The 18,869-nt window shown below is 43.3% G+C and overlaps 1 protein-coding gene across 1 annotated transcript in view; it reads left to right on the forward strand.

Moving 5' to 3' along the window:
• The window catches only part of crocc2 (ciliary rootlet coiled-coil, rootletin family member 2), a 267,028-nt gene that overhangs the window by 127,596 nt on the left and 120,563 nt on the right, over window positions 1-18,869 (forward strand). The window contains exons 17-21 of the mRNA XM_048604136.1: window positions 1,188-1,418; window positions 2,674-2,867; window positions 9,399-9,526; window positions 15,318-15,487; window positions 16,182-16,361. Coding sequence (XP_048460093.1) covers window positions 1,188-1,418; window positions 2,674-2,867; window positions 9,399-9,526; window positions 15,318-15,487; window positions 16,182-16,361 — 903 coding nt within the window. The remainder of the gene's footprint in view (window positions 1-1,187; window positions 1,419-2,673; window positions 2,868-9,398; window positions 9,527-15,317; window positions 15,488-16,181; window positions 16,362-18,869) is intronic.

Genomic DNA, 18,869 nt, shown 5'->3' on the forward strand with positions numbered 1-18,869 from the left:
ACCATGAAGATTGAAATAAAATGTTTATTTTTCTTCTTTCCATTTCCTTGTTCCTCATTACTGTCTCCCTAGTTTCATTTTCTGAGGGGCCTATATTCACTTTGACCTCTCTCTTCATTTAAATTTCTTCTATTGTCAGTCTTAATATTTCTCATTACTTTGCTGTCATAGTTTATTTTCTCTGTCTTTATCATATTTTTGGACCTCATTTACTGGATTCTAGATTTGTGCCAGATTTTGGGGTTGTCATTGACTTTGCCTTTTTTATATGCTTTTTCTTTCAGTTTAATACTCTGCTTAACTTCCTTGGCTAGCCATGGTTGGTTTATCACTCTCTTAGAATTCTTCCTCCTTACTGCAATGTGTTTTTATTGAGAGTCATGGATTACCTCCTGATAACTCTATCCTCATTTCATTGTAATTCCTTTTATTTATGGTAAACACAGTTGTTTCCAACCTAAGTTTCTCACACGCAAACTGAAAATTAAGTTTGATCATTCCTGAGGGATTTTGTTTTACTCTGAGGTCATTTATTAAACCCACCTCAGTATCCATTCCCAGATCCAAGGCAGCCTGCTCCCTAGTTATCCCTGTGACATATTGCTCTAGGGAACTATCCTGAAGGCACTCTATGAATTGGTTGTCATAGCTACTCTTTCCAATTTGAATAATCCAATTAACATGATGATTAAAGTTACCCATTATTATTACTCTGCCTTTTTTTACATGCTCCTACTGTTTGTTGATTTTATAGCCTTTCCTACAGACTGGCTACTGTTTGGGGGTCTGTACACTACTCCTACCAATGTCTTCTTAGCCTTGCTTTTTTTTAAACCTCTGCCAAATGGACTCTATATCATTCCTCTATGCAACCCTATTGCAGCCTATTTCATTTCATCTCTTACTAACAGTGCTATCCTACCCACTTTTCCGCCCCTCCTGTCTCTCTGAAAGATCAAATATCCCAGTTTCGATCTCCTTGTAACCACGTTTTCGTAATGGCTATGAGATTATATTCATTTATCCTCATTTGCACTATGAGTTTGCCTACCTTAATCCACGTCCTTTTGAATTGGCTTCAAACTGATTCTTCCAACATTTAGGTTGCCAGTTTGGAATTCAAAGTGGACTAAACAAGGTTGAAAGCTTGGAGGTAATAACAAGTTGATATTTCCATTTTCTATTAGATGGAAAATGACAGATCGGCCCTGCAGGGACAGAAGAAAGAGATTGAAAAGGCAAAGGCTAACATCCAGGATGTGTTGGTTCGTGTAAAGCAGGAGAAAATGGAGCTGGACACAGAGAAACACGGCCTGGATCAGTCTCTGCAGATTGTGGAGCAAAGCCGTGAGCAGCTACAATGTGAAATAATGATTGTCCGACAAGAGAGAGACCAGTTCCAGGAGCAGCTTGGGCAGGTATGGAAAGCACAAAGTAGATGATAAGGTAAACTGCAGATGCAGTAACTCTAGCTGATAAATCCAACAAATGTTTTTTATATCTTTTGTTTTAAGGGTTGGTCAGTAGTGGTAGAGAACGATGCTAAATAAGGAATGATTTCTAGCAAACCATATTGATATAGAACCTTAAATGTCATGCACACATCATGGGAGCATGATTCAACAAATTATAATACCAAGCCAATCAAAGAGACATGAGGTCAAAGAGGACCAAAGAAGTAAGTCTTGACAATTGTCTCAAAGGAGGAGACTGGGTTCGAGAGCTGTAGCAAGCCAGATTAATTTGTAACAATTCAATAGTGCTAATCATCCAGCTGGAGATCTGATGCATCCATGTTTTTATTACCCCTGGACTTGACTCTTCAATTCACAGCATATCAACAGAAAATGCTGGAAGCAGATCTAGCAGCGTCTGTGGAAATGGAAACAGTGATCATACCAGTGCTGTCGTCTTTCACCACAACTCATGATAAGGAGAGGTTGGATAAGCTGGGATTTCTTTCCACTGGAGCATAGGAGATTTAGAGATGACCATACAGAGGTTTATAAAATCATAAGGGGCGTAGATAAGGTAAATGGTAGGTGTCTTTTCTCTAGCACGGGCACTTTCAAGACTAGGGGGCATATTTTTAAGGTGAGAGGAGAAAGATTTAAAAAAGACATGAGGGGCAACTTTTTTACACAGTGAATATTTTGTGTGTGGAATAAGCTTCCAGAGAAAGTGTAGATGAAGGTATAATTACGACATTTAAAAGACATTTGGATAAGCACATGAGTAAAAAATGTTTGGAGGGATATGGGGCAAGTGCAGGATGCTGGGACTAGTTTGGTTTGGGATTATGGTCAGCATGGACTGGTTGGACCGAAGGGTCTGTTTCCATGCTGTGTGACTCTATGACTCTATGATTGCCCACTGACTATGCGAAGGCAATTATAAATTCAGATGGCCCTCTCTTACAATTTACAAGCCAATCTTCTTGGCTGGGGTGCAAAGACGGCATGTGAACATTGGACATCTGACTGGAAATGGAAAATTCGATAAATTCACAACAGAAAGCTGGCATGGGTTGAACTCGAGGCTTCCAGAGTCAGATCCCATTCTAACTACAATGCAGTCTTTTCCCTTCAGAGACTGGCTGGTCTTTTTCCCTTTCGTTTTTGGCTCTTCCTGACACCTATTTGATTGCGCTTTCTCTCTCTCTGTCCCATGCAGGTAAACAGGCAAAAGCAGGCTCTGAGTGAACAGCTGGCCCAAATACAACGGGACGTAGAACTTCAAAACGAAGGAATCCTCCGAGCCAGCAAAGAGAAAGAGGAACTGCAGAAGGATAAAGCCAACCTGGTGGTGCAGCTAACAGCAGCTGAGAAGGAGAGCAGGGCTCTGGGTGAGGAGGTGGCTGGCCTCAGGTGGGGAATTCTGGAAGTTTAGATTCTACTTAAACTTTCCACTTGAAGTAAATCCCCGGGGTCAAGGGTGGGGGTCAAGGCTGGGCGTTAAATCTTCCTGGGTAAAAAGTGTTTGGAAAAGATAGAGAAGGAAGGAAAGGGGAGGGTGGCGGTATTGGTTAAGAGCTGAAGAAAGAGGACGCCTTCGAGGGGTCAAAGACAAAATCAATTTGACAAGAGCTAAAGAACAAAAGTATGCGATTACAGTGTTATATGTAGTCTATAAACCATGAACTCATAGAACATCAAATCTTCATGGCAATTAGAGAGATGCCACATTATGGAGTAGTTATGATGGGAGACATTAATTACCCAACTATACTGGAATGGTGTCAGAGGCAATGAGGGGCCAGTGTTCCGAGATTGTGTTCAGAAGATCAGGAGAATTTCCAACAGCTATACATGTCCAGTGGGATCTAATTCTTGATCTGATGGTCAGTAAAAAGGTGGAGCAGCCTTAACACTGATCCAGCTCCTCAGAGCCATCGCTCAGAGTGCCAGGATGTCCTGTTTATATCTGTCAGCCAGGGCTCCCTGTTTGGACCAGAATAACAGCCCCAGTTAGGGAACTCATATTCTGTGAGGTTGACCTGGCTGACCTCATGACAATCTCTACACTCCCCACCCTCAACCACCACCACCACAACGGCCAGCCTCCTGAACTCCTGGTTATCACCACAACATATAGTTCCATGTGGCAGTCTGTGTCTGTAATCACCCAGTCTTATTAACTTCACTACCAGCAATTCACATACATGCAGTGTAACCCTGATATAGATTTCATATTCCAACATCACTTACTAACTTACCATTTTCTTAAAGAGATCTATCTGTCACTGGAATAATTTGAAAATCTAAAATTCTTGTCTGATCTTTCCTCTTGGTTCCCTCACTCCTGTTGATTTCATTGAAAAGCCTCTTAACAGCACTAGGAAAAAGCCCAGCTCTATTCAGGTGCAACCCATTCACTTGGGTAGTTACCATCTCCCTAGAGCCTGACCCAGGAATCTAAAGCCCTCTCTCCTGCACCATCATTCCAGCCATTCATTCATCTGTTTTATCCTTATATTTCTATACTCCCTTCTATGTGACGCTGGGAGTAATCCGGAGAATATGGCTTTGACGTTCTGGTTGCTAATTTTCTACGTAGCTTCCTAAATTCTGATTGCAGGACCAAACCCTACTTCCTCCCTAAGTTATTGATATTATCATGGTTCATGACCTCTTGGCTGTTCTCTCTCCCACAGAATGTCCCGCAACCCTGATAACGTTCTGGGGACCCGGGTTCGAATCCCACCATGGCAGATGGTGGAATTTGAATTCAATAAAATACCTGGAATTAAGAATCTAATGGTGACCATGAATCCATTGTTGATTGTTGGAAAATCCCATCTGGTTCACTAATGTCCTTTAGGGAAGGAAACTGACATCCTTACCTGGTCTGGCCTACGTGTGACTCCAGACCCACAGCAATGTGGTTGACTCTTAACTTCCCTCTGGGCAATTTGGGATGGGCAATAAATGCTGCCTGGCTGGCGACGCCCTCATCCCGTGAATGAATTAAAAAAACCAGTCTGGCATGTTAGGGTGCCATAGAATGGCTCTGACTGCACTCCCCTGAGGAATCAGCACCACCTTCATCTTCCCAAACCAATTTTTGTGCAGGACCTCAAGGAACTCCTGCACGACCTGAGTGTTTCTCTTGGACAGTCTAGTAGTCGCCTGTTTCCTTTCTGCCTCGAGACCCTAAGCCATGGTGTGCCCACCTGTCTGTGCTATATCAATCTAACTGACGTTGTAAACTTGCTCACTGAGCCGTTGTGTTTGATTACAGACGCTTCGTCACCTTGCTAGGTAACATCGTCAGTGCGCCTCCGGTGAAGCGTTGGTGTTCTGTCCCGCTTATATTTATATGTCTTGTTTTGCTGGGGTGGTTGGCATCACTTCCGGTTTTGTTTCTCAGTGGTTTGTACACAGGCTCTAATTCAATGTGTTTGTTGGTGGAGTTCTGGTTGGAATACCAGGCTTCCAGGAATTTGTTTGGCTTGTGCTATTCTGGATGTGTTGTCCCAGTCGAATTTGTGTCCTTCTTTGTCCGTGTGTATTGAGACCAGTGAGAATTGGTCGTGTCTCTTGGTGGCTGGTTGGTGTTTGTGTATTCTTATTGTCTGTTTTCTTCCATTGCACATTGAACTCGACCCCATATACATTCCACTATGAAGGAAACCCGGAAGTGAGGCAATCCATCTCAACGGATCCCAGAGTTTAAAAACCAGGCGGGAGAACACACCGACGCTTCATCGGAGGCTGCACTGAGGATGTTACCAAGCGTGGTAACGAAACGTCTGCGAAACAAGAAACCAGCTCGGCGAGCCAACCAACTTCAACAACCTCAACAGTTTTCTTCCAGTTTGGCTTGTGTAATGTTTTTCACAGCCCTTGCATGGTATTTTGTATATTACGTTAGTTTTATTGCTTATGAGTATGGGATCCTTTGCATTCGTCAGTAGTTATCGTGGGGTGGTTGTTGGTTTGTGGGCTACCCTGATACTTAGGTATCTGAGTAGTCTTGTGGTCATCTCTGATATGTCTCTGATGTGTAGCAGGGTGACTATTGTGTCTGGCCATGTTGTGTCTTCTTGTTGTGGTCTGTCGTGGGGGTAATGGCAGATTGTGCTTTGTGGGTATCTAAAACAGAGACATGCCAGGGAATTCCTGGAGGCCTGGCGTTCCAACCGGAACTCCATCAACAAACACATTGAACTGGACCCAATATACAAACCACTGAAAATCAGAACTGAAAGTAATACCAACCTCCCCAGCAAACCGAGGCATAGAAATAACAAGTGGGACAGAACACTAACACTTCACCGGAGGCACACTGACGATGTTACCTAGCAGGGTGAAGAAACGTTGGCAATCAAATCTACTAGCTTGGCGAGCATGTCTACAACCTCATCCACAACCCAAGCTATAAATCTTCTCAAAAACTTTATCCATGTAACTCTCGGCCTTGCATATGCACCATGGTGACTTCAGCCACCATTCAGTCTCTGAAACCCAGAGCTCAGGTTTCTGCAGCTGGTATGCATCTCCGTCACCAATCGGACCCATGACTTCCCACAGGCCACCTATTCCACTCAACTGATCTGTCACATTTTAACGTTACTTCCCTTACATGAAAGTAATCTAAAGCAGAATAAAAGCTAATTTTCCTTATTATATTGGCCCTGACTTCTCTTATTCTTGGTGTTTCTCATGTAAATCCAATTGTGGCTACTTTAAAAATGATATGCTTTTCTAATTTACAACAGTTTAAAGACAGTCCCTAATAGTACTTTCTTACTGCCAATGAAATTACTGAGAAAGCTTAAAAGAGAAAAAAGTACCTTACCACCACCCTTCACCAAACCCCACACACTTTAGTACTTATAGGGAACCTGACTTAAAGCACCTCTTGTATTCCCCAGGACTGAACTCCCATTGTGCACCAATTCCCAAGTTTACACAATCTCTTTCTTCTCTGGTGAAGATTTCCTCACATTGAATGCATCCTGACTGACAATGCGCTTTAAGAATTCCCGTATTTACATAGCACTATGATGAAAGTCACTTTCCAGATTAATTTCCTGTCTCAGTAATCTACACTTTGTCTACTCAAAATCCTTTGCCTGAATAAACAGGAGGCTGGAAGAACACAGCAAGCCAGGCAGCAATTGGAGGAAAGGAGCAGTCAACGTTTCGCGTATTACCCTTCTTCAGGACTGGATGTGGGGGTAGGGGGAGCTGCAGATACAGAGGGGTGAGGGGAAGGGGTGGAAGCAGAATGGTGGTGATAGGAGGAAACTGGTGGTAGGTACGACCTGGTTGGTCGATGGGAGGGATGAACCCAGTTGGTGGCTGGAAGGGAGGGTCAGTAGGTGGATTGGAAGAGAGAGGTGGGGCTGGAAAGGGAGCCAGGGTTGGGTGGGGAGGTTAGTTGAAATTGGTGAACTCAATGTTGAGTTTTCCAGTGTGTAGGGTGCCCAGGCATAAGATAAGGTGTTGCTCCCCAAATTTGTGTCTGAATCATTCCAACACTGGAGGAGGCCGAGGACAGACATGTTGGAGGGGAGGGGGACGGGGAGTTGAAATGGGTGGTGACTGGGAGGTTAGGTTGGCCGTTACAGGCCAGGCGAAGTTGCTCGGCGAAACGGTCACCTAGTCTACATTTGGTCTCACTGACATAGAGAATAGCACATCAGGAGCACCAGATGCAATAGACTAGGTTGGAAGAGATGCAGGTGAAGCTCTGTCTCACGTGGAAGGGCTGTTTAGGGCCCTGGATGGAGGTGAGGGAGGTGGTGTGTGGGCAGGTGTTGCATCTTTTACGGTTACAGGGGAAGGTACCGGGCGGGTTGGAGTGGTTGGTGGGGAGTGTGGCGCAAACTAAGGAGTGGCGAAGGGAACGGTACTTGCGGAAGACAGAAAGGGGTGGGGAGAGGAAGACGTTCTGGGTGGTGGGGTCTAATGGGAGTTGGGGGAAGTGTTTGAGGATGATACAGTGGATGCGGAGGCTGGTGGGATGGAAAGTGAGGACAAGAGGGACCCTATCTTTATGTTTGGGGAGGGTGTGGTTAAGAGCTGTGGAGCGGGGAATGGAGGAGGTGTGGTGGAGGGCTGTCTGGATGACAGAGGGGGAAAACGCGTTGTTTGAAAAAGGCGGACATCGGGGAAGCTTGGGAGTCGAATGTCATCTCGTCAGAGCAGATGTGATGGAGACGGAGGAATTGGGAGAAAGGGATGGAGTTTTTGCAGAATACGGGGTAGGAGGAGGTGTAGTCTAGGTAGCTATGGGAGTCTGTGGGTTTATCATCAATATCAATCCGTAAACTGTCACCAAAAACGGAAACGGAAAGATCAAGAAAGGGGAGGGAGATGTCTGAGATAGACCAAGTGAATTTGAGGAGGGGGTGGAAGTTGTTAGTGAAGTTGATGAACTGCTGCCAGGATGCAACACCAATGCAGTCATCGATGTAATGGGTTTGAGTGATTGATAGATAACTGCTATTATCAAACAGCTTCCTGTTTAACTGGCTAGTTAACTTACGTAAAGGCTATGAGGTTGAGGTCAGAATGACTTTTATCCTAGAACTGAATTTGAAAAATATTATTCACAAATATGTTACCAGGACTGGAGCGTTTGAGTTATAAGGAGAGGGTAGATAGGCTGGGACTTATTTCACTGGTGTGTAGGAGGTTGAAGGTTTATCTTTAAAGAGGTTTATAAAATCATGAGCGGCATTAATATAGCAAAGGTCTTTTCTCTAGCATAGGGGAGTCCAAAACAGACGGCATAATTTTAAGGTGAGAGAAAAAGATTTAAAAGGGACCTGAGTGGCAACTTTTTCACACAGAGGGTGGTTTGTATGTGGGATGAACTGCCAGAGGAAGTGGTAGATGCAGGTACAGTTACAACATTTAAAAGACATTTGCGTAGGTACCTGAATAGCAAAGGTTTAGAGGGATATGGGTCAAACATGGGCAAATGGGACTAGTTTAGTTAAGAAACTTGCTCGGCGTGGGATGAGTTGGACTGAAGGGTCTGTTTTCGTACTGTATGACTCTACCAGTTGACTTCACACTTTGAATCAAGCTTCCAGATATACTCACTCAACCTCTGTCTCACTGAGGCAAACTCATCTTCACACTTCCTCCTTTATCCATCTTCCATCTGCCTCCCCCCTCTCTCTATTTATTTCAGAATCCCCTTCCCCTCCCCCATTTCTGAAGAAGGGTCCAGACCCGAAACGTCAGCTTTCCTGCTCCTCTGATGCTGCTTGGCCTGCTGTGTTCATCCAGCTTTACACCTTGTTATCTCATTCTCACACTGGCTGTGTGCCGTTAATCAAATCTTGTGGGCAAGATTTGCAGCAGCACATTGCTGAGGCAAAGCTGAAGTTGGGGTGGCGTTATGTGGTAATAGTTGGTTGATTTTGCTGTTGAACACATACAAGTCATGGGCATTGTTGGAAGGATGGAGGACAACCACAAAGTGGGTGAGCTGGAACACTGAGTTAGAAGGCAGAGATCTGTAAATTTGCAACCTGTGAACAAACCTACCGAGGGTAAATTCTGAGGAAAGGTCACTCAACACGAACTGTTAACTGATTTCTCTCCACAGACGCTGCCAGAGCTGCTGAGTTTTCCAGCAATTTCTGTTGTTGTTTCTGATTTACAGCATCCGCAGTTCTTTCAGTTTTTTTTAATGGAAGAGAAATTCTATCTATCTTCCTACATCACTGTTTGGCTTGGATCCATTCGACATTGCAGAGGTGGAAATAGGCAGTCTTATTGTTGGTACAAAATGTGTGGCTCCAAAAGGTGATCAGTTTGAAAATCCATCTTCGTGAATCAAGCCAAAGTGCTGTTTGTTGTGTCGTGCTGATGTATGATTTTGACTCTGTCGTGACCCTGCGACCTTTTTGAATTTTGATTTTTATTCTGTTTCAGGGCAGACAAGGAAGCCTTAGAGACCAATTTGTTTGAATCCCAGCACCTAGTTTCACAGCTGGAAACTCGTAAGGAGCAGTTAGAGGGAGAGAACCAGACCATCCTCCTTGCTGAGAAATCACTTCTAGGTTGTATATGTTTTAATGCAGGAGTCCCCATTTTTATATTTATGCCTATACATGTGTTGTGTGTGAATTTAAATGGTGCATGTAGATTACCACATGCCTAATAGAATAGTTTCATTCTTTGTACATTCTTAGACCAGCTGGTATTCAGTACATATTTAGTTCCTCCCTCAATAATTATTGTACCAACACAAGCCAACTTACGCTTTGCACTCAGCAATTTTATGCCTTATCTTTTAACATCCATCTAATGTACCCAACCAGGCTGCACCCTCAACATAGTAGTACCAATTCACTACACCGAGCAACATTTCAATCTCAGTTTATCAATCTTCGGCAAAGCAGGATAAGGGTGAGTGTGTTACTTTTAAAAATGGGAATGCAAAGCAATTGGAAAAGAATTTGAAAAGCTATTAGGAAGGCAAAGACGAACTGCAAAATTAATTTGTCATGGGATTTTAATAAAGAAATGATACATCATTTTACAGACACATAATTAACAAGATGAAAATAAGGATAGACAAAGGGCCACTTAGAGATGAGCAAGATGAGCTTGCAGGTAATGATATTGACAGAAATGGTAGATAATTAAGTTGTCTCAATATTGGCCACAGGTGGACATGACAGGGAAAAAAATCTTGCGTAGTAGACAATCATTTAAAACAGAAATGGAGCGATAATGAATAAACAGATCAAACTTGACTTTCAAATCTTAGTTTAAATGGTATGCACCTGTGCGTCTTCAAATAGGATTGCTGATTCATAAATCTCATTTCAAAGGGCAGAGTGCCAATGGACTTGGGTGGCATGGTGGCAAAGTGGTAAGTGCTGCTGCCTCACAGTATCAGGTACTCAGGTTCGATTCCAGCCTTAGGTGACTGTCCATGTGGAGTTTGCACATTTTGGGTGGCACGGTGGCTCAGTGGCTCAGTGGTTACACTGCTGCCTCACAGCAACAAGGACCTGGGTTCAATTCCAGCCCTGGGCATCTGTCTGTGTGGAGTTTGCACATTCTCCCTATGTCTGCGTTGGTCCCCTCTGGGTACTCCGGTTTCCTCCCACAGTCCAAAGATGTGCAAGTTAGGTAGATTGGCTGTACTAAAGTGCCCATAGTGTCCAGGGATGTGTAGGTTAGGTGGATTAGCCATGGGGTCTGGGTGGGATGCTGTTTGGAGAGTTGGCATGAACTTGTTGGACTGAGTGATCTGTTTCCATGCTGTAGGGATTCTATGAAAAGCTAATGCATTTATTATACTTCAGTAGGGAGGAGAATAATTCCAGTGAACTGCAGATCATCTGCATATTGTCGATAGTAGAAAAGATAATGAAAACTTCACTTAAAGATGTGGTAGAAAAACCTCTAGTCATTGGAAAAATATCAAAGAATGATCACTGTAATTTACAAATAGGATACTCATACTGGACCAACCCCACTGAATTCCTGGAAGAAGTAACAGAAAGAGTAGTAAGGGTAAAGCAGCAGATGCAATATAGAATCAGAGAGTAATGTTCCTTACTGAGGAGCCATCCCAGTGTATATTTTGGATATGAGCTCAGATCACATCATTTTATTTATTTTTAATCTATCTGTTTAGAGATGCTAGAATGCACGTCTGAAGCAGGTAGGGATCGAACCTAGGCCTCATGGCCCAGAGGTAGGGACACTACCACTGCACCACAAAAGCTTGCTCACTCCATTTTAATGTTTTTGGCAATGAGACTACTATGAGCCAGACTTCTGACTGTCTCCTATTGGAGCCACCAGCTCTGTACACCAGCTGGAGAGGTGGTCACTGCAGATGTTGCCGTAGGTCATGGAGATAGCATTCAGCAATGGACCCAAGATCTCTCCAAAGCATGGCTGATGGGGGCCCAGCAGGCCGTGTTAAACGGGACGGTGACTAAGGTAGATGTGGGGAGGCAAAACATGTGGAAGGGAAGCCTTCAATTGATACAGGAGGGCCTGCGGGTTGTGAGGGGTGAGGGGATTGTTGGGCTAGGGGCAGATGAAGCAGACCACTCACTCCATCCTTCATTAGCTGCATGGAAAACGAACTGCGCGACATGTTGAGTGCAGGTCCTTCCCATTGCCCATTTCATCAGTGTGGTAATGAGATGACTCCATTAACTGAGCATTAATTGCCCACTTAAGGGCTTCAATTGGGCCACAGGCAGGTAACCAATGTCTCTCACAGCATCAGTGTTGGGACAGATATACTAATGGTAGGTATGCTATGGCTGAAACTTCCAGGTCCACATATCTCCTTTCTGAATTGCAGTTAGCCTGTAATACTCAGTCCTCCAAATCCCAGGATGGTTTCAGTACTGAAGGAGACCATTCAACTCATCATGTCAGTTCCGGTTCTCTGCAAGAGCAGACCATCCAGTGCCACTCCCCTGCCTTTTCCCTATAGCCTTGTAAATATTTCATTTTCAAATAATCATAGAATTCTCTTTTTTTAAAAGACAAGTACCAGATAGTCTCAATGCTAACATCAGTGTGTCTGAATGCACAAGATAAATAGCAAAATGGATGATAAACTGGATTACAAAACAGGAAACAGATGGTGTTAAGGGGAGCTGCTCAGACAGGCAAAATATAGGAAATGGTTTTCTATAGGGATCAGTGCGGGGACCACTGTTGTTCGCAATATGAATGGAATGATCGAGAGCCATGAATTAGAAGTAGGGTTTCTAAATTTGCAAACAACTCCAATAAGAAGAAAAAATGTGACCAAATACAACAGGATAATAATGAACTTACAGAATGTCTGTGTAATTTGCAAATAAATTTCAATAAGTGTGTAACATTCGGCAGATTCTGCATTGTTTTGGTTACATGTGAGATACGTTGTATTATGGAGGGATTCTCACCGCGAGGCCTGGTGAGAGATCTCACCAAACCTACCTCATTAACCTAATCCACCCTATGGCATCATTTGTGTTCAGTTCTATCCCCATCTTACTACACGTGGCTCCTGGACCAGCTCACCACTCGCGGGATATCCACTGAAAGACCCTGGCACCTGTGCCATCTTTAAAAGACAGCTGTGCACCCAGATGACAGCTGGCTTTTTGAAGCTGCCCTGCTCATTCACGAACAGATACTGAACTTTTCAGAGAAGGGCTAGATGGTGCTGTGATCCTCCGTCTGTGTTAAGACCCTGCTCTGCAACCAGTGGATGGAAGCAAGATGAACAAGCCCTATACAGGACAATGGATAATGCTGGCACCATTGCCACTCATCCTACAACATCCATGTTCTTTCTTTGGCCTCTGTGTGTAAAAGTATTGGTTTGAATGTGCTGTTCAGTGATGTCTGGGGCAGGGAGATGCATAACCAGCATGGTACAATGCATTAGGATGGTCAGGGGTTAGAGACCCCACACCCCCGTGCCCTGTACAGTGCATAGGTCTGTGTGTAAAGTTGTTTCCCAGTAGAGGGCCTCATGCTGTTGGGTCCTGCAGCCCTATCCCTCACAGATTAAGACACTTGCCCTACCACTCCCGGTGTGATCACAGCTATATTCTTTCCCAAAGCACACTTTTGATTTCAGTAGAATGGAGGGAGACAGTGAGTGTTTTTCAGCCAAGGGCTTCCAAAACTGGGAAGATATAAATATCAGGAAAAACTGAAGATAAAATCAAGGCAGAGGATGAGGTGATAGATAGCTTGGATAATGAAAGGCTTTGCTACACTACACATTGAGACATTCTTTCCAATTAAGGTTTTCAAGGAAACTTCTTAACTCAAAGAGTGATAAGGATGTGAAATGTGCTACCACATGGCAAGAAAATGAAGAGGTTGTCTTTACATAGTGGATTCAACAACTTGCATTTGTATGGCTACTTGTATAGAAAAGCACCAAAGGCACTTCACAGGAGCATTATCAAACAAAACTGACACCCAGCTGTATAAGCTGTATTAGTCAAAAAACCGATTGAGTTTGATATAAATTGTCTTGCAAGCAATGCCCTCTCCTATCTAGATACACTGCCCCTCAGTTGGATAACCAACCCTACTGTACCAAGACACATAGAAACATAGAAGATCGGAGCAAGAGTAAGCCATTCGACTCCTCAAGCCCAATTCAACATTCACTATGATCAGGGCTGATCACCATGTTCAATACACTAATTCCACCACTCACCCCCCTCCATATCCCTTGATCCCTTTAGCCACAAGAGGTCTATCTACCTCCTTCTTGAAAACATTCAATGTTTCGGCCTCAGCCGCTTTCTGTGACAGAGAATTCCACAGGCTCTTCACTCTCTGGGTGAAGAAATTTCTTTTTATTTCAGCCCTAAAAGATTTACCATTTACTCTTAAACTATGACCTCAGCTCTGAACTCCCTCACCATTGGGAACATACTTCCTGAATCTAACCTTTCTAGTCCTTTTAGAATTTTATGCATTCCTATGAGATTCCCCCTCGTTCTTCTAAATTCCAGTGAATACGTTTCTCGCTGATTCAATCTCTCCTCCAACATCATACACTGCACCCTCAGCTGAATACCACCTTCCCTACTGTACTCAGATGCACTGTCTCCTATCCTACTGTACCCATGTACACTACACTTGTGCTCAAATCCAGACTTGTGGTATAATTGTGCTGAAATGTATCTGAACAGTGATGTTTCAGAAAAAAATGACTGTGAGGTTGTAGACATGCTCACTAAGTTGTTGGGTTTGTTTGCAAATGTTTCGTCACCCTGCTAGGTAACATCAGTGTGCCTCCAGTGAAGCATCAGTGTTCTGTCCCACTTGTTATTTATATGCCTCACCAGGATAAAATTCACAAAAGGAGAAGAGAACAACAACCGACTACCATTCCTAGACATAATGATAGAACACAAAAACAACAGGGAATTCCAAACCAGTGTATATTAGAAGGACCACACATACAGACCAGATACTCAATTACACTAGCAACCACCTCAAACGGAGCTGCATCAGGACACTATTTAAATGAGCCACAACACATTGCAGCAACCCAAAACTACGCAAAGCAGAACAGGAGCACCTATATGGACTCTTCAAAAGAAATGGATACCCGAAAAGCACAATCCGCCATTACCTCCGAGGCAGACCACAACAGGAAACACAACACGACCAGACTCACTAATCACCCTACCGTACATCAAAGACATTTCAGAGATGACCACAAGGTTACTCAGACTCCTAGGTATCAGGGTAGCCCACAAACTAACAACCACCCTGCGACAGCTACCAACGAACGTAAAGGATCCCATTTCCAAAACCAGCAAAACCGGTGTATTATTACAAAATACCCCGCAAGGATTGTGAGAAACACTGCATAAGCCAAACTGGAAGAAAACTGACAATATGGATACACAAACACCAACTAGACACCAAAAGACACGACCAATTCTCACTTGTCTCACTACACACCAGCAATAAGCAACACGAATTTGACTGGGACAACACATCCATAATCGCGCAAGCCAAACAGAGACATGCCATGGAGGCCTGGTATTCTAACCAGAACTCCATCAACAAACACATTGAATTAAACCCCGTGTACAAATCACTGAGAAACAGAACTGGAAGTGGTACCAAACACCCCAACAAGCTAAGGCATATAAATAACAAGCGGGACAGAACACCGATGTTTCACCGGAGGCGCACTGAAGCTGTTACCTAGCAGGGTGACGAAATGTTTGCAAACAAACCAACCGGCTCAGCGAGCAAGTCTACAACCTCATCCACAACCCGAGCTACAAATCTTCTCGAAAACTTTAAAAATAACTGTCATTGCCTTATTCATTTCAGTGGAAATTGACAGTGTCCGCAAGGAGATGGAGCAACAGCTGATCAACTTTGAACAGGATAAAGAGCTATTGCAACAGAAACTAAATCAAGTCGAGCAGGAGGCCAAGCTCTCACTGAACAATGAGAAACTGATCCATGATGAGGATGTTGAACGCCTCCGGAAAGAAAAGGTATGACGTGAAGAAGTATCTTGGGAAGTCAAACTTTCCACATATGTTAAATAAAGTCTACTCTATCTGCCCTGTATAACAGACTACCAACTGTTTAATCTCCTTCCACCTAAAATTAACCTACAATTAACATTTATTTTGCTGAGTGAAGATTTTTTTGTAATGTTCGCCTGTTCCCAAAGTTAATGAGTAATGGAATAGTGTGCTGGGGGCAATCGATACTCAGTCACATGCAGGGATATGCGATGGCCTAGTGGTTTTATCACTGGACTGTTAATCCAGAGACCCAGGTAATGTTCAGGGCATGAGGACTATGAATCGATTGATGGAAAAAGCCATCTGGCTAACTAATGTCTTCACGAAAAGGAAACTGCCATCCTTACCTGGTCTGGGTTCCATGTGACTTCAAACCCACAGCAATGTAGTTGCTCTCTGGGATGGGCAATAAATCCTAGCTTAGCTTCCCTCATTCTATGAATGGATTTTTAAAAAATGCAATAAACCTTTATACCACTTAAGCCTTAAACAGGGTATGAAATTGTCACATGCAGCATGCTGAACAAAAATGAAGTCTGTAAAAGCATTGAATAAATGTGTCGACATAAATTTGTTGAATCAAAAGATCGATGTTTAAGATTCTAAGGGTGAGGGCTATACATAGTGACAACTGGCTCCTGTTTTATTCTCTCCACAGGAGAGCCTACACCTTGAGCTGACCTCAGAGAAGGATGCGGCCATTCAATGTTTTCAACTTGAACGCGAAGACCTAGTCACCCGCTTTGAGGAGGAGAAAGAAGAGCTGAACGAAGAAATCCTCAGTTTACAAAAAGAGAGGGACGAGAGTCTGATTCAGGCAGAGAGCCAGAAACAGCAGGTAAAGAACACATTGGTGTCTTTAAATATCCTCATGCAAACTGCAGGATACTCCGTGGGATTGTAGTACTGAACTGTGAAACGCACAGTACTTGGAGACAGTCCATGGAACTGAAGTGTGGGACTATATTCCCCAAGCATCATGCTCTAAAAATTGAAGTGATCTTACACACATTACTGAGGATATCACATGTGGTTAAAGGAGGAAAGGTCACATTTTTCCACACAGTGAAGGGGAGGATTTATAGGAAGGAGGCACTCTGGCTGCAGATTGGTTTTGGCAGATTCTTGACAGCTTCCTTTTGCCACCTCACTAGGCTGCTGCATAGAATGCAATTGGTTGAACTGGGATCTTCCAGATTGCACTTATAAGCATTCCAGCAGTCTTGCCCTGTGATAACTAAAGCATCCCACTGACACACAGCTTCTAAACTGCACCTGTTATTTGCTTGTGGTTGATAAAGCAACTCCATATGTGTGCTGATGTTATTGTTTAATTGAATCCCTTTGCCACACTTTAATTGACCCCTGATGAGATAATTATGAACTGCAGTTTCCTTTGTAAATGTAACACTTTATTCCAGTCTGATTTAATGACCAGTCAGATGTTCATTCTGTCAAACTCACGTGTGTACAGGGGAGGTGATGGCCGAGTGTCATTATCGCTAGACTATTAACCTAGAAACTCAGTTAACATTCTGGGGACCCACGTTCAAGTCCTGTCATGGCAGATAATGGAATTTGAATTCATTAAAACAAAATATCTAGAATTAAGAATCCACTGATGTCAGGGAAAAAACTCATCTGGTTTACTAATGTCCTTCAGGGAAGGAAGTCTGCCATCTTCACTTGAGGTTGACTGTGAAATGGCCTAAAAAGCTGGGCAGCTAAGGACAGGCAATAAATGCTGAATAAATTGTTAATTATTTTTGCGCTCTTGGCAGCATCCTTTTAAGGGACTGTTCTACAGTAAATGAAACCCGTGAAATGAATCAGAGAACCCTGGCCTGTTTTCATGGCTTCCATGCACAATCGATGCCTCCAAGAACTCAACTGAGCTTGCCACCTCTGATGAGCTCTGTTTCCCACACGTCCACTTGTACCAGGGAAAACAGCCTCCTCTGTGAAATGTGACATAGCACCTTCTGCTGCAGAGTCGTCAGGTGGCAAAATTCAGTTCTGCCCAGTGATAGGGGCAGAGTTTATTGCCAAGTTTTCAATCAGTCACACAGGGTAATTCCAGCAGTCACCGAACGAGAGTTCAAAGTAGACAAGCAGATACTGAGGGTAAAGGTGGGAAGGAGAGAGATGTAGATTTCATTTGTTTTAAGGAGTGCAGCACGTAGCTGTATTGCTGGGAAGACAGCTGAAATATAGAGGGGAAACTCACTGAGGAGTTGAAGGTAGTTAAAATGGTTCTAAATTGTTCAAACAAACTCAGGAAGAAATTCCAGGAATTCGTAGGTGGCTAAGAGTTGGAATCAAGGTTCGGAGAAAGACCTGGGAGCTGAGAAAGTAGGAAGGTCAATGACTCTGTTTTGGGAGAACCATCAAGGGCTTGGAAGAAGCCAGTTCACATTAATACTTCAGTGTAACTGAGAGAATAGAAGATGGTTGAAATCTCACAAGGAAAACCTGTTCCATGGAAACTGAGCAAGATTAAAACTAAGGGGAAAAAAGCCAGGGGCAACACTAGCTCGGTAAAGCTAGCTGTCTGAGAGCAGAGGCCATACTTATGAGTATTGATTACGGTTTCAGAGTCCAAGTGAGCTTAGACCCAATGCAAAAGGTGATCAACCAGAACAGGAGCAGTTGTTGAGGCATTCGGTGATACAACAACTTTTGAGAGGGCATCTTGAGGCCAAAAAGACATAAATAAAGAATTATAATCTCTTGCGAAGCCAAATGAGATTTGATACCCCATCATGTTATTAATGTCTGGGAGAGTTCCTGAGAAATCTGTGGGATCTGTCTTGATCACATTTGCTGTTTGATATATGCTGTGGGGTGTTCAAGCATAGTATATTATCCATTTTTAACACATGATAATTCTGTATATCAGAAGTAAGTTGTAAATGTAAATTGCATTACTGTTCTAACTTGTAAAGTATTGTTCGTTCAAAATATTGGAATCATATGGCTTTATTCTAAAGTTCCCTGGAAACTCAACTTTTACCTAGATTAAAAATGACAGGTTAAACCTCCCTAACCAAATTGTCATGTTTAAATATGGTGGTCTGGGGTGGAATCATAACAACACTTTAAAGCAGAGTCATGTGCAGCCTCTATTGGCACCCCCCTAATATACTTTTGGTAGACATTGACTCTGAAACAACTTGTTCTTTTCCAGGATGAATGAAAGTACAGAAGTAGTAGGAACTGCAGATGCTGGAGAATCTGAGATAACAATGTGTAGAGCTGGATGAACACAGCAGGCCAAGCAGCATCAGAGGAGCAGGAAGGCTGACGTTTCGGGCCTAGACCCTTCTTCAGAAATGAAGGGTCTAGG

This window comes from Rhincodon typus, chromosome 13 (assembly GCF_021869965.1).
Source record: "Rhincodon typus isolate 14 chromosome 13, sRhiTyp1.1, whole genome shotgun sequence".
Taxonomy (NCBI): Eukaryota; Metazoa; Chordata; class Chondrichthyes; order Orectolobiformes; family Rhincodontidae; genus Rhincodon; species Rhincodon typus.